This window comes from Folsomia candida, unplaced genomic scaffold (genome assembly GCF_002217175.1).
Source record: "Folsomia candida strain VU population unplaced genomic scaffold, ASM221717v1 Fcan01_Sc019, whole genome shotgun sequence".
NCBI lineage: Eukaryota > Metazoa > Arthropoda > Collembola > Entomobryomorpha > Isotomidae > Folsomia > Folsomia candida.
Window position 1 is genome coordinate 2,950,107 of NW_019091211.1, and position 22,548 is coordinate 2,972,654.

At 36.3% G+C, this 22,548-nt stretch overlaps 3 protein-coding genes across 13 annotated transcripts; 2 read left to right on the plus strand and 1 right to left on the minus strand.

The window, feature by feature from the left end:
• The first annotated feature begins 6,545 nt into the window (after window positions 1-6,545).
• LOC110857645 (low molecular weight phosphotyrosine protein phosphatase) lies at window positions 6,546-8,939 on the plus strand. Its single transcript, XM_022106246.2, has 4 exons — window positions 6,546-6,815; window positions 7,332-7,516; window positions 7,595-7,759; window positions 7,900-8,939. Exons 1-4 carry the CDS (start codon window positions 6,761-6,763, stop codon window positions 7,999-8,001), a joined length of 507 nt encoding a protein of 168 aa, XP_021961938.1. The 5' UTR covers window positions 6,546-6,760; the 3' UTR covers window positions 8,002-8,939.
• Window positions 8,940-11,819: 2,880 nt separating this feature from the next.
• Window positions 11,820-13,799, plus strand: LOC110857498 (bacillopeptidase F). The gene is made up of 2 exons (XM_022106086.2): window positions 11,820-12,732; window positions 13,083-13,799. The coding sequence occupies exons 1-2, from the start codon at window positions 11,837-11,839 to the stop codon at window positions 13,747-13,749; spliced, it is 1,563 nt and encodes a 520-aa protein (XP_021961778.1). The 5' UTR covers window positions 11,820-11,836; the 3' UTR covers window positions 13,750-13,799.
• A 229-nt stretch (window positions 13,800-14,028) lies between these two features.
• LOC110857499 (zinc finger protein 84) lies at window positions 14,029-22,157 on the minus strand. Of its 11 annotated transcripts, none has more exons than XM_035858185.1 (10): window positions 21,671-22,139; window positions 21,162-21,592; window positions 20,174-20,893; window positions 19,450-19,713; window positions 18,468-18,605; window positions 18,344-18,397; window positions 17,199-17,390; window positions 15,211-15,277; window positions 14,406-14,431; window positions 14,029-14,332 (listed from the first exon to the last, which is right to left on the minus strand). In XM_035858185.1, the coding sequence occupies exons 2-7, from the start codon at window positions 21,576-21,578 to the stop codon at window positions 17,283-17,285; spliced, it is 1,701 nt and encodes a 566-aa protein (XP_035714078.1). In that variant the 5' UTR covers window positions 21,579-21,592; window positions 21,671-22,139; the 3' UTR covers window positions 14,029-14,332; window positions 14,406-14,431; window positions 15,211-15,277; window positions 17,199-17,282. The 11 variants fall into 11 exon arrangements, with proteins under 11 accessions (XP_035714078.1, XP_035714079.1, XP_035714077.1 ...); XM_035858186.1 differs by having other exon boundaries at window positions 15,202-15,277; XM_035858184.1 differs by lacking the exons at window positions 14,406-14,431; window positions 15,211-15,277 and having other exon boundaries at window positions 14,029-14,354; window positions 21,671-21,975.
• Window positions 22,158-22,548: the final 391 nt, after the last annotated feature.

Genomic DNA, 22,548 nt, shown 5'->3' on the forward strand with positions numbered 1-22,548 from the left:
GATAAAAAATATTAGAAAGTTCAAAAAAAATTATCCACGAAGTTTTTTTTTCGACGCCTCAAATTTGTTCACAAAAATAATGGTGACATTTGACCTTTGTGCGATATTAAAAATCGACGACGAGGAAATTGTCCGTATATACTTTTGAGATTTTTGTGCGGAGTTTGAAATTTTAAAATTTACGCGTTCATGTCGATATAAAAATTTTGTCATCGTAGCATTAAATTTGTTACATACTGTATCTGCTTCTTCTGGATATTTAGTTAAAAGTGATGTGCACAAAATTATTTAAGAAAACGCAGAGGCTAAGCGAGTCAGGCCCGGCCCTGGGCATAAAAAAATTCCGATCAGACCTCCATGCCGCCGATTTTCGGCGGTGCGCCAAACACGCCGACCCAATTTTTGTGCCTTCACCACCGGGTAAAATCGTTGGCGATGCCCCGACGCAAATTTTTCGGTACACTGCGGAAGAAAATTTGTTTCATATAAACCAAACAGGTTGTGTTCGTACCCTCGATTTCGACTGTTTGTCTAATTTTAAAAATTTTACTCTTGAGAAACAATTGAAGTAAAATATGTAAGTAAATATTTTTTTGAAGCAACATCAACTTGATCAGACCAATGGCAATCGAAAATTTTGCTGCAAAGAACAACGATTTCGTTTTGTTCCAAAATTATCAACTCAAGAACAGATAAAATTATGACTTCGTGCATAAATTGTGCTAAGACAAATTACGTAGACAAAGGTTAAAAATGCAGCAATTTGAAGTTTGTTTGAGTAACGGTTTAATATTTCATATCACAAAACTCAATAAATATATTTGCAATTACAATCTACAATTATGGACTAAAAATTAGGGGTAAAAATATCGGCTACCGCCGATAATTCACCGACGTGGAGCTCTGATTTCGATCCATGTACCGGCATAATAGGCCCATGTTATTTTTAAAAAGAAATTCTTCTACAACCCTCAAGAATGATAAATAAACAAGAACAATAGTTGAATAAGCAAGAAAGCTAAAATTGTGAAGTGGGATGTTTCCCGAAAACTTCGTTGTTCGTGGACCTTGTAGCCTAACAGAAATTCGCAAAAAATAGCTGTGACAAATGATTAAAAAAATTATAATTTTTTAGTGGGCTCAAATGGCCCGGCCCCTTTGGGGCCCGGCCCTGGGGAAAATACCCATCCCGCAGCTAGTCACTTAGGCTCTGAGAAAACGTTACATTTGGGGTCCGCTTGTTTCTTTCGTCAACAATATAAAATTAGGCAGGTAATCTCTTCACGCCTAGATATGTACTAATTTTGAGTGGAATAATATTGGTTGATTTCTTAAAGTTAAATAGATATACTATCAAGTGGCATTCCTGCAATTTTTTGGGTATTGTTTTTTGCTTGGGGGGGGGGGGTAGGCAGGACACCCTGCGCGCCGAGGACCGTTTACACCGTGCTCAGATTTTGGAGGTGGGAAAGTATGCTATTAGCGATATGGGAGGGCCAACGTTGTATAATTCATTGCGAATTCATTTATTATTACATATAATAATTATCTAGGGTTGTAATATTAGCAATTATTCACCTCTGACCTCATAGGTTATCAAGATATATGAGTAATTAAGTTTGGAAAGTGTATTTTTGACACCTTCCAACTCTGGGGGTGCTGGAGGGGGCATTTTTTAAGCTATCGCCCTAAAATTTTAAACATATCTTTTTGAGAGTATTATCTTGCAGCCTACAAAAAATCAGTTCAAAATTCAGCTCCCCGCCAGAGGTATTCAACTGCGAATTCGTCAAAAGCATGTCTGGACGCCTTTAGTAGTTTATGCAGTGTCTTATTTCAGAAACTTCACAAGCAAGATTAAGTTTCGAGAATAGTTTTCTTGAATAAATGCGTTTTTCAAGTTATGTCAACTTTAATTTCTGAAAGTTTTCTAAGTGGAAGAATCATATGTATACATACATATTCTGGTCAACTTTGTAATAGTTTTAGCAAATTTTACAATATTGTAAGAGTTATTGCTCACATTAATGATTTCATATTGTAAAAATTGTTGTTTTTGTCAAGGGTGCATAAGAGTAATCTTGAGTGAGGAAATATTTTTGACTACTCATTTATGTAGCTGCCCATAACTGGTCTAGAAGACCAAGATTTCTAGGCGCAGGGTTAGCGTTCAGTGAGAAAAATCCTGAAGCGTAAGAAGTATAAATTTGCATATATGTATGCATACCAGAATTGCATAAAACAGGGGATGAAATCGTACGCCCAATATGCAAATTAGCTACATATTTAAGTGTTGTTCATGATATTAGTAGACTTATTAAGAAAAAAACATCGAGGGGAACTTAATATTGTGGGCAACTTAAAATAAATATTTGTGGGGACAAAATCCCCTGAAAATTGTGTATATCTAAACGGTTTGCACATGAAATTTGTAATGTAAACAATATGTGTACAGTGTGGTATTAATCTACATATGCTTATTGATTTTCTTAGCTGAGATCCGTAATTCAGCTAATTTTGTATTTAAATTAAGAAATAAGATTCCAGAAAATCGAAGTCAGGTGAGAAATTTCTATACCAATCTATGTCGATTACATTTGCCATTATGGATGAACCAAACAATGTACATAAGTAAGCAAATGACTCAGTAATTATGGCTTACAAATATTACATCTAGTTTTAATATGCTCTCACTCATCCTCAGAAGGTACTGCATAAACAATGGAAAACTAACCGTACTTAATCTGTCGGCTCATCTGCGTAAATAGTCAGGCAGAAATCCATCAACTTGAAAAATTGTTTCCCTTCCTTCCTTCCAATTCTGTACGCAAAAAAATGAAAAGTAAGGTTTGGCGCATATTTCAATCTGCATTATCCAGGGTGCTATTAATGAGGCAGGTTAATACACATAAAGGTTTCAGTAAAGGGTTGTCTTCATCATCGTTACTACATATTTGTCCTTATTTGTGTCAAAAGGTCAGAAAATTATCACAAGGGGTAAATACTATGTTAGTACATATTTGAATTTAATTATTAATCTATCGTTTCTTCTAATTATTATATCACAACTTTGTCTTCCGAGCTGCATCTAAATAAGAGAACAAGTTAGTGTGTTCTGTTGTTAACGTGTTCTCTTTTTATTTCCCAACTTGTCAAATAACCTTTACCATTACTTCAGTACACCTATGTTAATTAGATTAAACTAGAAGTAAAGAATTGGTGAAAATACTGCCGCATTATTATTCGATAATTGTGTCAATACATCGGGACAATATATGAGTAATCATCAAAACTCCACCATGCCTCGTATTGGTATTCCATAAATGTATGAAAACTGAGAAGATGAATATGTAATTTGTATATCATTATGTGTTCATTGTTAAATAAATTAACATCTATCTACTTAAATATGTTGCAAAAAAAGGCTCTCACACAGTTCTCCGCCCACAGGCATCTGATCATTTCATACTAACCGTATCCCTAATCTTGGAACTTGGTGGGTGCGGTGGGGCTTGGGGCATGAGTGATCATATGGGTATAGACTTATTTGTTTCAAAATGTTTGATAATCCGTAAAATCAAATTGACAGAAAAGGACGGAGATTTCCCTTTAGTCATACGCTTCAGGCACATGGGAGGATGGTAGGAAGTACATATCTTTCGTTTCAGTGATCGTCCCAAAAAACACAAAAAAGAGGGAAAATGAGAAAATTCATTCTAGAATTTAAATTTTAAGTTCTAGTATAAACCCGTTCTAGAAGTAGAACTGGTGTTTCCTACAAAAACAGGGCGAAAAAAATGAAAATGTTCATCATCAAATTTATTAGAACTGATTAATTGACACGTAATTGTAGTTACGTTGACACTATACTATTATTTCCTTTTGTTATTGTCTGTATTGTAAACATGTCAATGATAACGACCCCCAGATATAAAAATTGTGTATGGTGACATTTTGAGAATTATAAAGATTCTTCACCCTTATGCCAATTCAACAAATTTGAATTTATTCCACTTTTTGTGAAAAGAAGGCTGGAATTTAGTGAGCATGCATCAAATTCAGAAGTACTATACACCAATGCGTTACATAAATTACGATTTCTTTGGTAAGACATGTATGTAATTTTGTCCTAAATATTAGCAACTTACTGTCCCTCGTACCATTTTTCCTCCGTTAAATTCATTGAAGATGATGTATTTGTCATTATAGATTGGACTAAAAGATTGGTTTATTATTAGTCGCTACGTAGCTTAAAGTTTAACTTCAACTTTAACTTCAACTTCTCTGTGTAACTGATGGGTACACAGACAAGACAATGAATTCAAAGTATCTTTGTTGTGTATTTTTGTAGCAAGAAGACAATAATTATCTCCCTCTTGTACTTTCACGCATTTTATGTCACGCTCTAACAACAAGAATTTAACCCCTTCTATTGCTGAACGCTTGAATGTGCAAACAAGCTTTGCCGCTTGTTGATTACCAGGATCAATAGTACCTAGGTATAATAATTATATTATTGAACTCAAAATTTTAAACAAACCTTTAAAAAGCTCACCGTTTTATGAGTTGAGTTGAACGACAAAAATAATTATGAATGCCACATGCATACATGAAAGTAAAAAAAAACTATTTATTTTGGAATAAATATTTACATAAAGGTATATGTATGTAGGTAGTGTAAAATAGAATGCGCTAAAAAATGGCATACATATATTAATTTAATTCGTTTTCAGCAAAAATTTTGCGTGAATACTTTAAAATGCATTTGATTGTCAAACATATCAAGTTATAACTTAGTTTTTTACCATTCGCGCTATCAATGATATTATATAAATATGAACCTCTAAAGAGGACGTAACTTTCTCGGATGGTTTTGGTCTAGAACGGTTGTATTGATCGACTCATGGCACGACGTAAACTGAAAAATTTGTTAAAGGTGAATCAAGAAATTGCAAGAATGCGTATATTTCCTTCATCTTAGGAGAAATTGAGGATTTGAAACCTTACGTTAGTGTGCTGTATTCAACTTGCAATACAATTACCCTTGTGTATTTTTCTATATACGTATTTACAGGATAATGCTTATTTAAAACATTTATTTAAACGTTGAGCACGTATGTATTTATGTATGTAATCAGAAAGGAACAAGTTTCATCGAATAAATCTAGTTGATTGGTGAAACTTTGCAGAAACTGATGAAACGACTTTGATAAGAAGTTTCCCATTTGTGTGTCCAGTTAAAAAGTAAAAGGGGTTTAGAAATAATGAGTATCGCGTTTTTGCTGACCGTGTGGGATTTCTATAAAAAAAAATGATGCACGTATGTAAATTTTTATTGAGATTTGTGGTTTATTTAAAATCAGGCCAGAATTTTAATTGATAAATTATTGAAAACTGAGACGTATTTACATAAATGAGCATAAAATAATTAACTTCGAATAAAAAAAGTCGGCTATTTTCCATCAACTATATTACATGTACATGTGTTTACATAGCTAATTATGTATTAATAATTAATTAAGGTAATTCTGAACTATGTATGTTTGAGTCAAACACTGAATACTCAAGTTGCCAGAAATATAATCATACTGCAATTTGGTATTGATATTTTCGATTTGGTATTTATATTTATTTTGTTAACTAATTTACTTGGTAGTTTAATTTGCTAGGACAAGAAATATGTAGTGTACTAATTTACCTTAACATATGTGCTGTGCCATAAATGCCTGTTAAGTACTTATCTTTTTGAAAATAATATTGTCCGTGTTATGAATAAACAGCGTTTCTATGTATGAATGTATTCATAAGGTAATAAATATACTCTTCTAGCAACTTATTCGGTCGTATACATATTTGCACATGCCCAGCTAATTGTAAATGCATAAATCCATAATATACGTCAGTGTGAATGATGTTCATATGTATGTATTATGCTACATTCGACTAGTTAAATTCGAAATTTGTCCAACATCATCGTTAAGAATTTGTCTTGAAAATACACCATCACGCATACATATGTACATACGTTTACATATACCCCGTTACACAAATATGCATACGTTGTATCAAAATATGTACGTACGTATGTACATAATGCGTGCAAGGTACTAAAAAATTGTATGCATAATTGAGATTGAGACCACTGCCAAATACATATTGCGCACATATTAGTGGTTGTGAGGTATGATTCATTCTACGTTCGTGGGACATACATATTTATCTGCATTTCGTAGTAAACCAAGCAATAGCAACATTACCAGGAAAAAGTGAGAGTTAAGAACGTTTCTATGTATACATGCAAAATGTTACACTAGTCCTACACTCCATCACATACATATTCGCTCATATTGTATGGATTGACGATAAATTTGCCACGGTAAGGACATTTAGGTATATGTATGTACAAGCGCTCCGTTAACGTTTTCCTAATCTAATCGTGTTCTTATTTTTTATGATGCATCATTCACGTCACTAGTGCTCATTTTTTGCACAGATGTACATCCACACTTCAGATATGCATTAAGAGTAAAACACAATTTCCGACAAAAGAGAACAAAAATCGATGTTGCTTGAAACGTAAACCCCAAACGAGGCGAGAGTTGCATCCTTACGTGGAATACACGTACTGATACCCTCATATTGCTACATATAAATGTTCCGGTATCTGTGCTGTGCCAGCAGATAAATTGCAGCCAACTCATTCATTTCTCTGCAAACTTGCAACCAGACGACATCGATTTTGCGCTACAAGTTCACAGCCATGGATCAAGTTCAACAGCCCATTTCGCAACGTTCCGTTCTGTTCGTGTGCCTTGGTAAGTTATTGAGTCATCTGAAATATGATGAATTTTTGAAAATTGCTGATTCAAAATAAGCCGTCTTAAATATTTAGAAAAGCTTCACTGCAAATTGTGAATACACTTATTTTTTAATAGGCCTACTCACGTCAACGTTTTTTTTACTAATCTCATTTTTGTGTCCCACAAGAAAATCATTTAGAAAATGATTAATCTGAAAAATTAAATTGAAATAGTAAATTATGCATATTGGTTGTGTAAATTTGCGAAAAATTGAACCGCTGACTAACAAGAATTTTGCGAAATTTATTATTTTTATTTTCAAAACATGTACATATGTATGTCAGGTATGTAGATAAGTAGGTACCTTGGATTGTTTGCAATTTGTATATGTCAATTATCTAAACTTACGGAATTTGCAAGGAAAAACCGTAAAATTGCTGAATGTGGTTGCGGTTGTGTAGTAAATATGCTGATACAAACTTATGTTATGTATTCACGGATTACCATTAATTTGCCCATGAACAATTTCAGGAAACACATGCAGATCTCCGATGGCAGAGGCAGTTCTAAAACATCTTCTCAAAAAAGAAGGAGTAGACTTACTCGTAGAATCTGCAGGTACGAGGGATTACCACGTGGGGAAAAATCCTAATCCAAAGACCATGAAAGTTTTGGAGGAAAATGGAATTAAAAATTTTATACATAAAGCACGACAGGTACACAAATAAATTTAACAAACAGCACTTACCTCGTAAACCCTTGATAAAAACATCTAATACTTTCCCACTGTCCAGATTGAAGAGGACGATTTTCACCAATTTACCTGGATAATTTGCATGGACAAATGGAACCTAAAAGATTTGGAGTACATGAAACCGGCAAAATCTCGCGCAAGATTACACCGACTGGGCGAATTTGTGGAGAATATGGATGTCGAAGACGTTTATGATCCATATTTTGTAAGACATTAACCTTTTTTTAAATAGCTAATTCATGGATTTTGGACAGAAAAATAGGCATGATTATGTAACAACAGTTGTTCAACAACATAAAGTAAATGCAATTTGTATGTTCATTCTTATTTCTTATTTACTTGCAGGATGGCAACGATGCGTCATTTTATTCCGTTTATGACCACATATTCAACGCGTGTAACGGCCTTGTTAAGAAAATTATACGAAAAGATGTTACATTATATTAAAATTAATTATTAATTGATAATGCAAAAATTTTTAGATGCCTATTTTTTACATCTATGTATGCGTGTTAAACTGTATACATACTTAAACACATGTGCCTAAAATTATACTTGGAGATAAATTTATTTTAAGGGTTCGTAATTATAGTTAGACATTATTCTAAATTTAAGTTTACTATAACTATTACAAATTTTCAAGCATTTTTTCCGCAATTTTTCTTGTAATTATTTAATTTTTAGATTTATCTCATTTCGTCAGATTTTATATTCAGGAAAAGTGTGCGACTCCTAAATACGTATGTAGACAATACATGGATGTTTGTAACATTATGTACTGTGTACATATTCAGTTTTCAGTTGCTATGGGAACTCTGTGATATATGTATTGAAGTATGTTACATACGTACATGCATTATTTCATTCTCTAATGCATAAAGAAACTTATGTATATACATTAATGATTAAATATTAATTAGAAATATACCTATAAATAAGGATTTTGCAAAAAAATATATTTATTTTCACAAGCTTCAAAATTTAAGGCTACCATAAACCTATATAGCAACAAATTAAAGTCACGAGTGTACATATTTCATTAATTTTTTAGAAAACCAGCACATGTGTAAATATTTAGTTTTATGTAAAAAAAACTATCTATTATGCATAGCTGCACTGATTGTAAATAAAATGCGTGTAAAATTATTTAAAATAGAAATAAATGCGTACATGGATATATTAGTTATAAATTTAATTATACTTTACTTAATTTTTTACGTAGGCTGCCTCCTACTACATATGTACATATGTATAATGTATGTAATGTATATATATTTTACACTACTGACGTATTCAATGTATGTTATTTAAAACATATGTACATATAAAGAATTTGTTGAGAAATATAAGATGCCAGATTTAAGGTATCAAGGTATGAAAAAGAAGCCGGTGAGGACTTTATTGGAAGGTATACATGCTTTTGTTGCAATGTTAAGCATAATCCATCTTTGCAGGAAAGTACTCAATTCATTACACTTTATGATCCACTTGTTATCATAATTTACATACATATTTGGTTCAATAAAAACACAACATCAATACATTGAACTTGCCTAAGGGAGCGTCCATAAATCACGTGATCGATTAGAGGGGGGGAGGGGGTCTGAAATTTGTCACCAAGTATCACAGCGGGGGGGGGGGGGGGGGGGGGTAGATGGTCAGATGTCACGTGACATGAGTAAAGTTTTTTTAACTTTTGTATATGCCAATAAGTGTCATGAGAGTTATACACGTTTGTGTATATAAATTCTCTTGGCATACCACACGCACGTTATATAAATTTGATTTTCATTTTGCATATTTAGAAACTTGCTTCGACTTATATTCTTGTCTGACTGGCGTATTAAATAGTTATTTACACATGTGTGTAATGTAGCTCTAATTTGATTAATGATTTAAAAATATTGTTATTTCGGACAACATGATTTAACCACTTCGCCCCTATAACGACTATGTGACGTATTTGACCTTTACGCCGAATACGACTATGTGGCGTAAGTTCCCTTGGCTCCGAAATACGACGATGTGTCGTATTGACCCTTGACAACGGAAACGACCATGTGGCGTATTTTCCGTTCCCACCGGCCTACGACTATGTGTCGTATTCGAAAAAAATTAGGTCATTGCTCTTCCAAGTATAGTTTTGAGTCAACAATCCGCCATTTGGGCGGGAAGATGAATTGCCTCTTCAGAACCAATGTTATAAAGGGAGGTAAAAACAATTTATAGCTAACTGGCTATTTCCAGCTAACACGCCCAGTTTTGAAAACTGCTGTTGCATGGAATTTTCGTCCCATATTTCAACAGCGCTTTCAGATAAAATTAGTGAAATTGTTTTTCTCGGATTTAGAACGCCCCAACGACATTTTTGGCGGGAAAACTAACCACTGGAGCCGATGAAATCTCGTTGGGCGGGAAAATTAAGAGATTGCCTGGAAAGTAGCATATAATTTTCCCGTTAAAATTGAGTTATATTCAAAATGCGCTAAAGTATGCTTTCGAACAGTTGATGCTATAATTATTCATTACAACTGCTATCAATTTAAAGTCACGGTAAGAAAACGTTTGTTTTCCCGCCCTAAGTATGCGTAAATTCTATGCATGTTAGATGAACAAAAAGCAATTTTTACACATTTTAGGCTAATCACAAAATTATTTATAGCCGATGTCACGAATTGAAAGCAATATTTGCTGTTTAATTTTCCCGCCCAAATCGGCATCTGGGGCCTTTGAGGCGCGATAATCGATTTTTGTGAATATATGTACTATTATGCACTTATTAATCAACTAGTCTCCGTAGCCCGCTTTGCGGGCTCTAGGCAAACATGAGGCTTTATTTCATAAGGTAGAAGCGCCTTCCATGTCACCGTCAAGTTACAACTCTAAGGGCGTAGGTCAAAGGTTAAGTTACAACTCTAATGTGTAGGTCCCAGGTTGAGTAACAATTTTAAGGAATGTGCCGACCTTAGAGGTCACGTAAATACTCCACGGGTGAGAATTTCAAGTCTCGTCCAATTCGGGGCGCCACTGGTTGTTCTGGTGTAGGCAACGTTTTGAGAACGTTTTTGTACTTTCGGCGAAGAACGCCCCCTAGCGCCGAAAAATGCAAATTGGTTGCTCAAAGTTCAGCTAGGTGGCGTTGGCCGGTAATTAAAATCAATTTTGGGTAATGTGAGACACGTGTGTATATTCAAACGCCAAATTCAATTGTGGACACGACCCATTGCACAATTCTTGGTTGTGATGATGTTTGTGCAACTTTCCATGCAATTACAATCATTTTTAAATTCGGCGTGTTGGCTATTTTCGGCTATAAACATTAGTGGTTCGCAAAAATGCCCAAAGGCAAATTACAACTCAAAATCCGTTCCCAAATGGTTATTCGCATCAACTTTCATAAAAAAGTGTCCAGAATAATTCCGGTGGGAACACCATTTTTCAATTCATCTCCCAGTAATTAACGTCATACAGTAGGTGAAAATTTCGGGGTCAAGGGAAGAAAAAATTCGCCGTTACTAGGGGTGAAAGGTATGAAAATATTCGTCTCTCAGGGGTGAAGTGGTTAATTTGAGCATCATAACCTGCCACGTGACCGGTGGGGGGGGGGGGGGGGTAGCGAAATTATCACCACCGATCACCAAGGGGTGGGAGTGGGTCAAAATTGTCCAAAAATCGATCACGTGATTTATGGACGCTCCCTAAGTAATTGCTCGTTGGTTACAAATTTATTGCATATCCAATTAATTAGCTTATAGATAATTAGTCATTTTCTGGCACCACTTACACAAATACATCGGTATGTACATGCATTCATACGCCTATACATAAGTGTGTAATAATGCCATAACCATGCGTCCAGTTTATGGACAGCGGTTGTAATACGAAATATTTATATTAGTGCAATAAAAATTTACTCAAGTATTATGAATAATTCGAGTTGTCAAACTGGCAACGCATTTATTTATGTACATAACCCAGACCATTCAAATATGCAATACTTATATAATACATGGATTAACCGAATTATGCAAACATGTCAATTCCTAGTTGTGCAAGAATATATCGTTATGATTCCAGCATTATGGCTGTGTTCAGCATTTTGATCTTAACCGGCTTGCGCTTGGAGTCAAAATAATGTTTATACCATTTAAGTCATAGCTGACGGGATTGCAAAAAAGTATGTAGGTAGATTACCTTTGAATGAGACGAGTTAGTATAAAAGCGGACCTGTGATTCCATTTATTTAACTCAGTTTGTTCCACGAATTGAAACAGTACCAGCAATGAGACTTTTAACAATTTTAGCCGTGGCGATAATCGCTTTGGAAGACGAAGGCTGGGCATCTACGACCTTTAAAATAGAGTCGCGTCTCCTCTCCCGAAGATCCGGTGGCAAGGCAAACATCTTCATCAGCTTTTACAATGGGACCAACTACATCTTAGAACACGTGGGCAAATCGAGATTCGGCACAAGGTCTGAAAAGCAAAACGCAGTTCGGTCACGTCTAATTGCTCACGCCGAACAAAGCCAAGTCAAAGTCAGGGACTATTTACACCATCGATCAAGAACTCAAGGCACAGAATTCCAGTCGCTCTGGATCACTAACCAGGTGTACATTAAAGATGCTACCTTCGCCGACATCACCGCGCTTGTCGACCTTCCCGAAGTTAAAAGCGTCACTGAAGAAAAAATCATTCAACTGGACAACTCTGTCGGTGTTCTGGCCAAGCCTACCCCAGGGGATGAATGGAACCTTCAGAAAATCCAGGCCCCCGAAGGAATCAGTCTGTGGAAGGCGTCATCCCCCGCGGTAGCGGTGCCACTCGTGGGAATAATTGATTCCGGCTGTAGGCAGACGCATGAAGCATTGAGGGACAACTGGGTCGGTGGTGAAACTGGTTGGTTTGACCCGTACGATAACACTCAACTTCCGGTAGACACAGACGGGCATGGGACTCACGTGACTGGGACGATCTGTGGGAAAGGAGGGATCGGCGTGTATCCGGACGCAAGATGGATGGCATGTCGCGGATGTAAAGGGGGCGATTGTGGTGCAGCACAGCTCCTTCAATGCGCACAGTATATGACGTGTCCAAGAAGGCCGGATGGGTCGTGCGGTACCGCTCCGAAAATTGTATCGAACAGTTGGGGTGACAGGGTCGATCAGAATGATCCATGGTAAGTAACTTTACAAATTAAATAGGTACACTCTAAAAAATCCTGTGATAAAGGAGATTACTGGTGATCGGGATTATTACTAGTTTGCTAATGGTATTATGGTATAATAAGCTTCCACTTGCTGATAAACGATAGACTGTCACCGAGCTAGTGGTGGGTGTTCCCACGTGGTTACCCATATAACCACGTGCTCCCCCGTGTCATGATTGATGTTCACTCGTGGCGATTCCGCTGAAAATCGGTGACATACTATCATCGCCCCGTTAAGTCATATGTACTCACCCGTCGGTGATAATTCGGTGGTAGTTTCTTTAGTGTGTAACCATTAATCAACATTTTATCCTCGACAGGTTTGATGGCGCGATTGCCACTTGGCACTCGGTCGGAATAATTCCCGTATTTGCCATCGGAAATTCTGGTTCAGCTTGTGGCTCAGTACGTTCACCTGGCGATAGAAACGGGGTGATTGGAGTCGGTTCAACGACCGAAATTGATGCTCTCTCTACATTTTCCTCCGTCGGTCCCACCGTTGATGGTAGAATAAAGCCCGAAATTTCCGCCCCCGGGTCCAACATATTATCCGCCTATTATGAATCGGATACCGACTACTTCACCGACTCCGGGACGAGTATGGCGTGCCCCCATGTTTCTGGCTTGATTGCGATGCTTGTGGCGGTCAAACCAACGCTAACGTATGATGAAGCAATGCGGTATTTAAAGGATGGCGCCGATCGAAATTTGGTATCATCTGGGGGCAGTTGTAATAATATACCGGATACCGATTTTCCCAATTATCAGTTCGGTTCGGGCCGAGTCAATGCTTTGAAATCGTTGCGGCTTTTATTGAATGATAACCCGTTCAGATGTACGGTTGTGGGAACGTTTGCTAATGCGGATTGTCGCAAGTATTATAGGTGTGTTCAAATAGGGGGAAATTTGTATACTTACGTTATGACGTGCCCGTCTGGATCGTATTTTAATACTGGTTCGAAAAAGTGTGTACTTGGGGCGTGTTAAATGAGAACATTAGGATGCGAAATGTAGAATAAAATGAATAAATTTACTACTTAAAAATTGCATGTTTATATTTAAGCTACGTATTTTACGCCTGCATATATATTTGAAACTATTGCATACATATGTGTTTGCATAAAACGAACGTTCCGCAAAGTGGCGATACAACAATGTGTGAAATGATCCCTTGCTCATTTAACACTGACAACTGATGAATACAAGTTTTTCACTCATCGCTATATTTCAAAAACATTTTGTGAAAGGTAAAAATTCAACGAAAAATATATGTTCGTCATAATTTATTACCACGCAAAAGAGCGTATCGTAAATACAAAGATACATTTTCACACATTTTATCTTACAAGGGAACATACCGAGGTGTCCAACGAGTTAAGGGTCGACACCTTTTCCAAAATGACCACAATATATGAATTATTCAACGAACTGAAGGAATTTCCGTGTAAAATTCACTTTTCCGTCAAGGTGTGACGATATTTGTGACGAAAGCATGACCATCGGGTTGCCATCGGGATAGGTCGGCCGCTGAACGATCAGGTCGAACATATGCTGTCTTCAGAGATATGATCTTTTTCAAATTTTTAAAAATTCTGAAATTGTGAGCATATTATGAAATTTTGAACAAATTAGGTACCACGTACATCTAGATCCCCCCCGTGTTGGATAGCTAACAATGCGATGGTGTGAAGTGTAACCCTCCGATTTGCCTGAAATTTTGAAATTAGGTGGTCCAAGTCAATACAACTAGCGTTTCTTCAGCCAGTTTGTGCGATGGTTGGAGTTCCTCAAAATATTTGAGGTCGAAGTTGAAAAAACAGCCGACTTTTTTCAGGCGGAGTGAAAAAACTCCACTCCCATTCGCTTCCCCTCGCATTGATTTTATTCTGGTTTCTCACTCACATATATGCCTTCATACACAAGCATAAGCAGTGATGCAAAATAACCAAAATAAAACATTATTAAATCGGAATTAACACGCCTCATATTCGCTTAATTTAATTCATAATTGAATAAGTGAGATTTTTACTTCTTTGCACTAAAAATTCATACAGACATTAATTTATAAATTCATTAACCGTAAATAAACATGGAAAAACTTAACTTACTTTCCATTTCGAAACCGTTGGTTATTCTGATTTCCAATTCATTTGAAAACAAAGACCAAGACCCATGTGCAATGAATAATTAATGTTTTTCTATGATAAATTAAATTTAAAATTGATGAAATGAATTATTTTTCGGAGTGAAAGTCAATGCGAGGGGAAGAGAATGGAAGTGGAGTTTTTTCACTCTGCCTGAAAAAAGTCGGCCGTTTTTTCAACTTTGATCTCAAATATTTTGAGTAACTCCAACCATCGCACAAACTGGCTGAAGAAACGTTAGTTGTATTGACTTGGACCACCTAATTTCAAAATTTCAGCCAAATCGGAGGGTTACACTTCACACCATCGCATTGTAAGTAAAAATAATGGCACCCGACCCAGCGTTTACTTTTTCTCCACAATCTTTTAATCTAAAAATTTGATATAAATCATTATCAATCTATTCCAACAACTTGACTCAGATTCGAATAAATACATATGGTAATACTATCACAGTGTCTAAGCACAATGTCTAAGTAAAGTTTACTCACAAGGGACACTCACGACCTGTCGTTTGAGTCCAGGGTACCCACCATGTTTTTTAGAATCTACTAGGACCCCAGATGAAGGATTCATTCATATTTCCGTGTAAAACTCATATTTGGCGCCATGGCGTGGCGCCAAACTTAAAAATTGGCATTTTCGACCAATTTCAAACCCCCATAACTTTTCCAGTTTATGTTGGATTTTCAAAATTGTGTGCTTAAAATGATCACAAAAGTCGAAATTTTTGAGAAAAAATAAAAATAAAAAATTTCTAATTTTTGGAATATTTTTAGCATTTTTTCGACGAACCCCCATTTTTAAGAAAATCACGAAATTTTGCGAAAAGTTAAAAGTAATAATTTTGGAAAAAATTTCATGGGATAAGAAAGTCGAACTCCTTGTCATGATTTTTGTCTAATATTTTGAAAATTCGTCCAGGATTTCAAAAGTTATGGCAGTTTTAAAATGAAAAACCATCAAATTTGGCGAATTTGGCGCCACGCCATGGCGCCAAATATGAGCTTTACACGGAAATATGAATGAATCCTTCATCTGGGGTCCAAGTAGATTCTAAAAAACACTAGTCTCCGTAGCCCGCTTTGCGGGCTCTAGGCAAACATGAGGCTTTATTTCATAAGGTAGAAGCGCCTTCCATGTCACCGTCAAGTTACAACTCTAAGGGCGTAGGTCAAAGGTTAAGTTACAACTCTAATGTGTAGGTCCCAGGTTGAGTAACAATTTTAAGGAATGTGCCGACCTTAGAGGTCACGTAAATACTCCACGGGTGAGAATTTCAAGTCTCGTCCAATTCGGGGCGCCACTGGTTGTTCTGGTGTAGGCAACGTTTTGAGAACGTTTTTGTACTTTCGGCGAAGAACGCCCCCTAGCGCCGAAAAATGCAAAATGGTTGCTCAAAGTTCCGCTAGGTGGCGTTGGCCGGTAACTAAAATAAATATGGGGCAATGTGAGACTCCTGCGAATATTCAAGCGCCAAATTCAATTGTGGACACGACCCACTGCACAATTCTTGGTTGTGATAGTGGGTACCCTGAACTCAAACGACAGGTCGTGAGTGTCCCTTGTCAGACATTGTGCCAAAACCAGTGTCTCGAGATAAGAAAACCAGATTTGCTTTCAATAACAAACAAGGTGTTTAAACAATATTGCGTTAACGACATATTTATCACTCGACAAAATGTTTAAATGGGGCCTTTGGAAGTACTGCGGCAGAATTGCGTGACTGCTTCTTATTTTCTAAACAATGTATGTATGTATTGATTTGTTAATAAATTATATTTGACTTATGCATGACCTTATTCACGGTAAATAATTCGGAGACAATACGTCACCCGCGTACATAGGTAATAAGTAATGCGATTAATAATTAAGAAGACATTTTGTCACAAAGGGAAAGTAAATAAGCCAAAAACTTAATTTGTAGAAAAATCTTATATTCAAATACCTAATATAAATGTTTGGTCTTTAGCATGAGTTAGAGTTTATGTATATACTCGTCATGTCGGTATGTACGTCTTGCGACAATTTTGCACTACGTATTTTGCAGACAAAATTATTACGCTAAAACCACAAATGTCTACTTCTCGCCCGGGCTATGTCAAGTTTCCACAGTAGTTTCCTTTAATAACCGCGTCACGTCTGTTCGATTCATGAGTTTCTGACGTACCTTCCCTTTCTGATAAAACATCTCCTTAATCATTACCCAAATAACGGAGTACTTCTTTAGTATCTACGAAGTTTACGATTTGTCTGCAAATTATTGAGAGTATGTACAGATTTTTTACCCACCTTTCCTTTTTTTACGTTTCCTCGATGCATATTTCCTCTCATTATCGGGATCTACATTTAAATCTTTCAAACTTGCCCTGATACTTATCCGCTTGCCCAGTATGGAAAAATGTGTGGCTTCCATATGATGCAAAATGTCCCCCTCGGTTGGAAATCGTTCCGAGCAAATCCCACATTTGTGTCCTTTACCATCTACGTAAATAAATACATAGATTGTAATTTTTTTATTCATTAGAATACATCACTCTTAAATATCATGAGCATATTCACGTCAACCTTCGCATATATATCTCGTATATTTACATATCTTGAAAATTGAGCATAGCAAGATAACTTGTAATGTTTTGCGAGATTTCGCAAAACAAAATTGCTGGAGAACCATATTTTTTGCAAATTCGCCCAAGAATTGGGAATTTTCTTATTTCGCAATCTTATTTCGCAAAGTCATCCTCAACATCACCAGCGAAAGAAATTTCAGAATCCATGTTAAAAATATAAAAATAAGTGTTTTGAGTTAATTTGCGAAGTCATATTTTGTGAATTCCCTCACGACGAAAATGATTTGATCTTCGCAAGTTTGCTTAATGAGTTGCGATGCACTCAAAACAAAACGGTGTCAATATATGACTTAACCGCCTTGGTTACAATTGTGATTCCGAGTGGTAATGAATTTTTTCCGTCCGGTCATAACATTATAACTACCGGTATCAAAATCATCATAACTCGGATTCAACATTGTAACCAAGGCGGTTAAGTCATATACTGACACCGGCGGTGTTGATTCGACAAATTTTTATTTTGAGTGTGCGAAACAGCCCTCACTCTCTGCCTGGACTGTAGAACCTGCTGGTCCGACCAGATCGAGGTTCAACAGTCCGGGCAGAGAGTGAAAACTGAATTGCGAAATAATACGTTGTCATGAGCAGGCCCAGTGCTGCGCTTAAGCAAATTCATTTTTAATTTTCTATAGACTAAACTATTTATACCAAATCCCTAGTAAGCTTTACTCTTTATCAAACTATCTATACTCTGGATTTGGTATAGTTTACTTCATTTAGAATTCAGAGTGTATTTATGTAAATGCTATAATATTTAGATAATTATGTATAGTGGCACAACAACTATCGCTAATTAATTTTCCTCACCTGAAACAGCCTCTCTACTTTCATGATTGGAATGCTTTCTCCAAAAATGTTTTCCTAGATGGGTAAAATTTCAGAAATTTTTTCCACATTCGGTACACTTTACGCCGAATTCTTTCGTGTGTACTTTTTTCATATGAGGAGTAAGACAGCCTAGGGGCATCCATCGCTGGCAAAAGTAACACATTTTCAGCATTTTTCTCTTCTTGACACGTTTCTTTGCTCGGATTTTTAATCTTTTGCTAATCGTCCAGTTTGCATCCTCCTTTATAGAAAAAAATAGGCACAGTTAAAAAAATGATAGGTGCTTCCGACGACCTGAGTAAAAATCTTTCCTGTAGAAATTTGGCCCCATTTTCAACAGAAATTTAGATTGTTTTTTTTTCAGAAAAGCCATATTCTGAGCGACTTAGGAAGAAAACTGCAGAATTATTATAGTGCAGTTCTACATACAGACACATAGAAATTTCCTGCTATGGCTTATATAAAAAAAGTACAGGGTGGTTTTAATGTCAGGTTACAACGGAAAATTTTTCAATGGGAAAAATTCGCAAATCTCCATTAGTTACCCTAATCTCCAAAATATGCCTCTGAAATTCAATATTTAAAGAATTTTGTCATCAGTGTTTCATAATTTTTGATAAAAATTATCTAATCTAAATCTCACCGCAAATCCGTAACTAATGGAAATTTACGAATTTTTCCAATTGAAAAATATTCCATTGTAACCTGACATTTAAGCTACCCTGTACATAATATGCAGAGCTTGTACATAATATGCAGAGAACACTTTTCATATGATCCCTTAACTCTTTACTCTGCTTGAAGTACATGAGGCAAATGAGACACTTATTAATCCTGGCGTTCGGTTGCGTCCCCAACCTTTTTACGCCAGGGTGTGCCTCGCCCAAATGGAAATTTAGGAGCCGTTTCGTAAAAAACTTTTCACCACAGGATGACACGTGACACGGCCAATTTTTCGAGTCCTCCATGTGCACAAGTTGCATGTGAGCATCTCTTTCTTGCACAGTTTTGAATTGTTGCCCACACTGAAAGCACTCCACAAAGTTGTCGACTTCCCCGAGATGAATGCGGCGCAAGTGACTTACCAAGCTTTTCCAAACACAGAAAATCTTTGGGCAAAATTTACACGGATATTTTTTTGGTTCTTTTGTTGAAATTTGGGTGCAGCTTTTCTGCCAATGATACCGAAGGTTTTGCATGTTTCGAAATTTGGCACCGCAACCTTCACATTTTTCCTGAACTTCCTTCGTATGTTGCGTCATGTGGAAGTTGAGGGAGGGGAGAGTTAACGGCTTGTGACAAAAGTAGCATGGCTCCTTTTTCCTGTATCTCCTGGAGGGTGCAGGCCTCTAAAAATTAATGGACATAAATTACACATAAACACATAAATTAAATAGAATGTGGTCAATTCGCGCAGGTCTATATAGGTAATATTGTAAATTCTGTAAATTCCTAAACTAGCAAACTTTTACTAAATTTTGCAAATATTTCTAAGGGAAATTATGCTCTAAATTTTCGCAAAGTTAGTCGGATCATTTATTTTGCAATTGTTTCTAAATTATTGTGCAAACAAACTGATTTTACGATTTGTCAACGACTGAGTGAATTATTGTATCAATAAATTTGCGTGGTTGGGATTAAATTAATGACCCCTCTAAAATGATAGATTCTGCCCATCAGTTGAGAAAATGAGTTCTAATTGATTACGTCCACTAGCAAATTCATTTTCTGCCCCCTAAATATCAACCAAATCATAAAATACCTAATTTCTCTTGATATGAACTATTTATACATTTATACAAAAAGTACCTTTTTGAAAGGAATGCTGCAATCATGTTGTGCGTTCATGTGATCGATGTGCTCCCTCTTCGTGGGGGAGATCAAGCCACAAAATGCGCAATTATATCTCCGCTGTAGGATTCTTTCCGACCCGGTCGGTATTCTAGGGTCATCTTTGTTCATGTTGATGTCGATATTTTGTCCAAATTCTGTATCCACGACGTCTTCCTTATTTGCTTTGCCTTCGTCGCAGCTGATGGAGGAAATTTCGTGTCTTTTCGCGTCCAAGATTTTTGTGTGCAACGCCATCTTTTTAATGGACATTTCCCTCGTCATGGAATGAACGGTTCGTAAATGTCGCAGACAATGGGAGTGGTTCCCAAAACTCCAGCGACAACCCGTCTCTCCACAATTGTAAGGTTTCTCGGTCGTATGTTTCTTCATATGGGCGACTAATCTGCTCATCTCTGCGTGAGGATGGTGACAAAAGTAGCATTTGTTTAATGAAATTAAATTTTTTAGCTCCTCAGTTTTGTAATGAACTCGGAGAAGATGGAATTGTCGAGAAGGTTTTCCGGAAAATACACTTGTGCAATTGGATACTGGACATCGGTATGGCTTTTCTTTTGTGTGGAGACGTGAATGGCGATCAAAATGTTCGGACGAGGCGTAAGTTATGTTGCAAAAATAGCAACGGTATATTAATTTCTTCTTTTTGTGGTGTGGACCATGCTGGGATTTTTCGTGTTTCTAGATAAACAAATTTCGGAATTTTACATAATTAGTTTAGGGAGGGTCATAAATTATGTAAGACGAGTGGGCGGTTTAAGGCGCCAGTAGTAGGTTTAAGCCTAATTAATATTTGGCGAATCCCTTCATAACATGGCAAATTTTTTAAATGCGACGCTAAAGAAACACGATGTTATGAGTACGCTTGTAAGTTTACAAATTTTACAAAAAGTCTTTACGATTTACATGGATTTTGTTACTTATTAATTTAGTTGAATAAGTACGTTACCTTACTGTTATCCAAGCTTGTAAATTTCATGTTGCAAAAGGAGCAGGGATATTTTCGAATTTTGTCGTGCACACTTTGGAAATGTCGTTGGAAATGAGATTTTCTCGCGAATGCCCTCTCACACTGGGGACAAGGCCACGGTCGGAGGTTAAAATGGGTGCCGAGATGTTTCTGCATGTTCGCCTTTTGTGTAAACGTGCGCCCACATTCCGGACAAGAATGTGGTTTTTGACCGCGATGTGTCATGATGTGACTTTTTAACGTCGAACCTCCGCTGAACGTCTTTTCACAAATTGGGCACTGATAAGTAGCCGGTTCTTTGTGCAGTTTTATGTGTATACGCCACGTGCCTGGTTGGCGGTAACGTTTCGGGCAGTGGGGGCAAGCATAAGGCCTTTCTTCTGTAACGGTATCCATTTTGAATTTGTATTCTGAAATTTAGCAGATTTGAAGAATATAGCAAAGTATCTGGTGTATTTGAAATTATTTAGATGTATGTATTTACTAACCAAAAGAGTAACATCATTTTTAAGAGTGGAGCATTAAAAGTAAGATTGGACGACTTTGCAAATATCTGAGTGAACATTTGTAGATAGAAACTTACATACCTTGAAGTAATATTTTGAGATCTAAAAATGTAATTCTTATTATGATGTAGTATTCGTTAGTATTCTTACTAAATATTTGGTATTTTTTTACAATTCTGCTACACACCTTTTCCTCTTGAGTGCACTCTTCTTAATGCAAGGTTGGAGACAATGACAATTTACATACACTTTCGAAGTACATATGACATATGTATGTACATATGTGTATAGTCTCCTGTATCACTAAAGGTTCGTCTGCGTAGCATTAGGTATTTCTAGGATTTACATTATATATGTATGTATTAATGTGTACGTAAAGTGTCCAAAACCGTCATCAACTTTTCACACACTCACCTACATACATTTTTAGTACAACATATACTTATTTACATACATACAAGTATCCAAAGGGTCATCAAAATTGGGTACTTGTGTCAACCTTTCCTACACATTATTAGTACGCATGTATGTACATATTTAGCTCGTGGATGGATGGACCTTTCCTTTAATATAGTTTCATATTGAGGTTTTTTTAGATGTGTATGCATCAATACATATATATGTATATATTGCTGAATATGCATAAATATGTAGAAACACATGAGAGCAGCATGAATGTGTACATGCAAGTACTTATGTATATAGATACATATATACTTTCTGTATGATTCTATATGCATTTATTTATGTATATACACTAATATGTATTTTTACTCCGGTTATGAATTTGGAGTAAAATTCGGAACCCATGTTTTCTATAAATTTCATACCTGTATTCCTCGCATGTTTCTTGCTGCCTC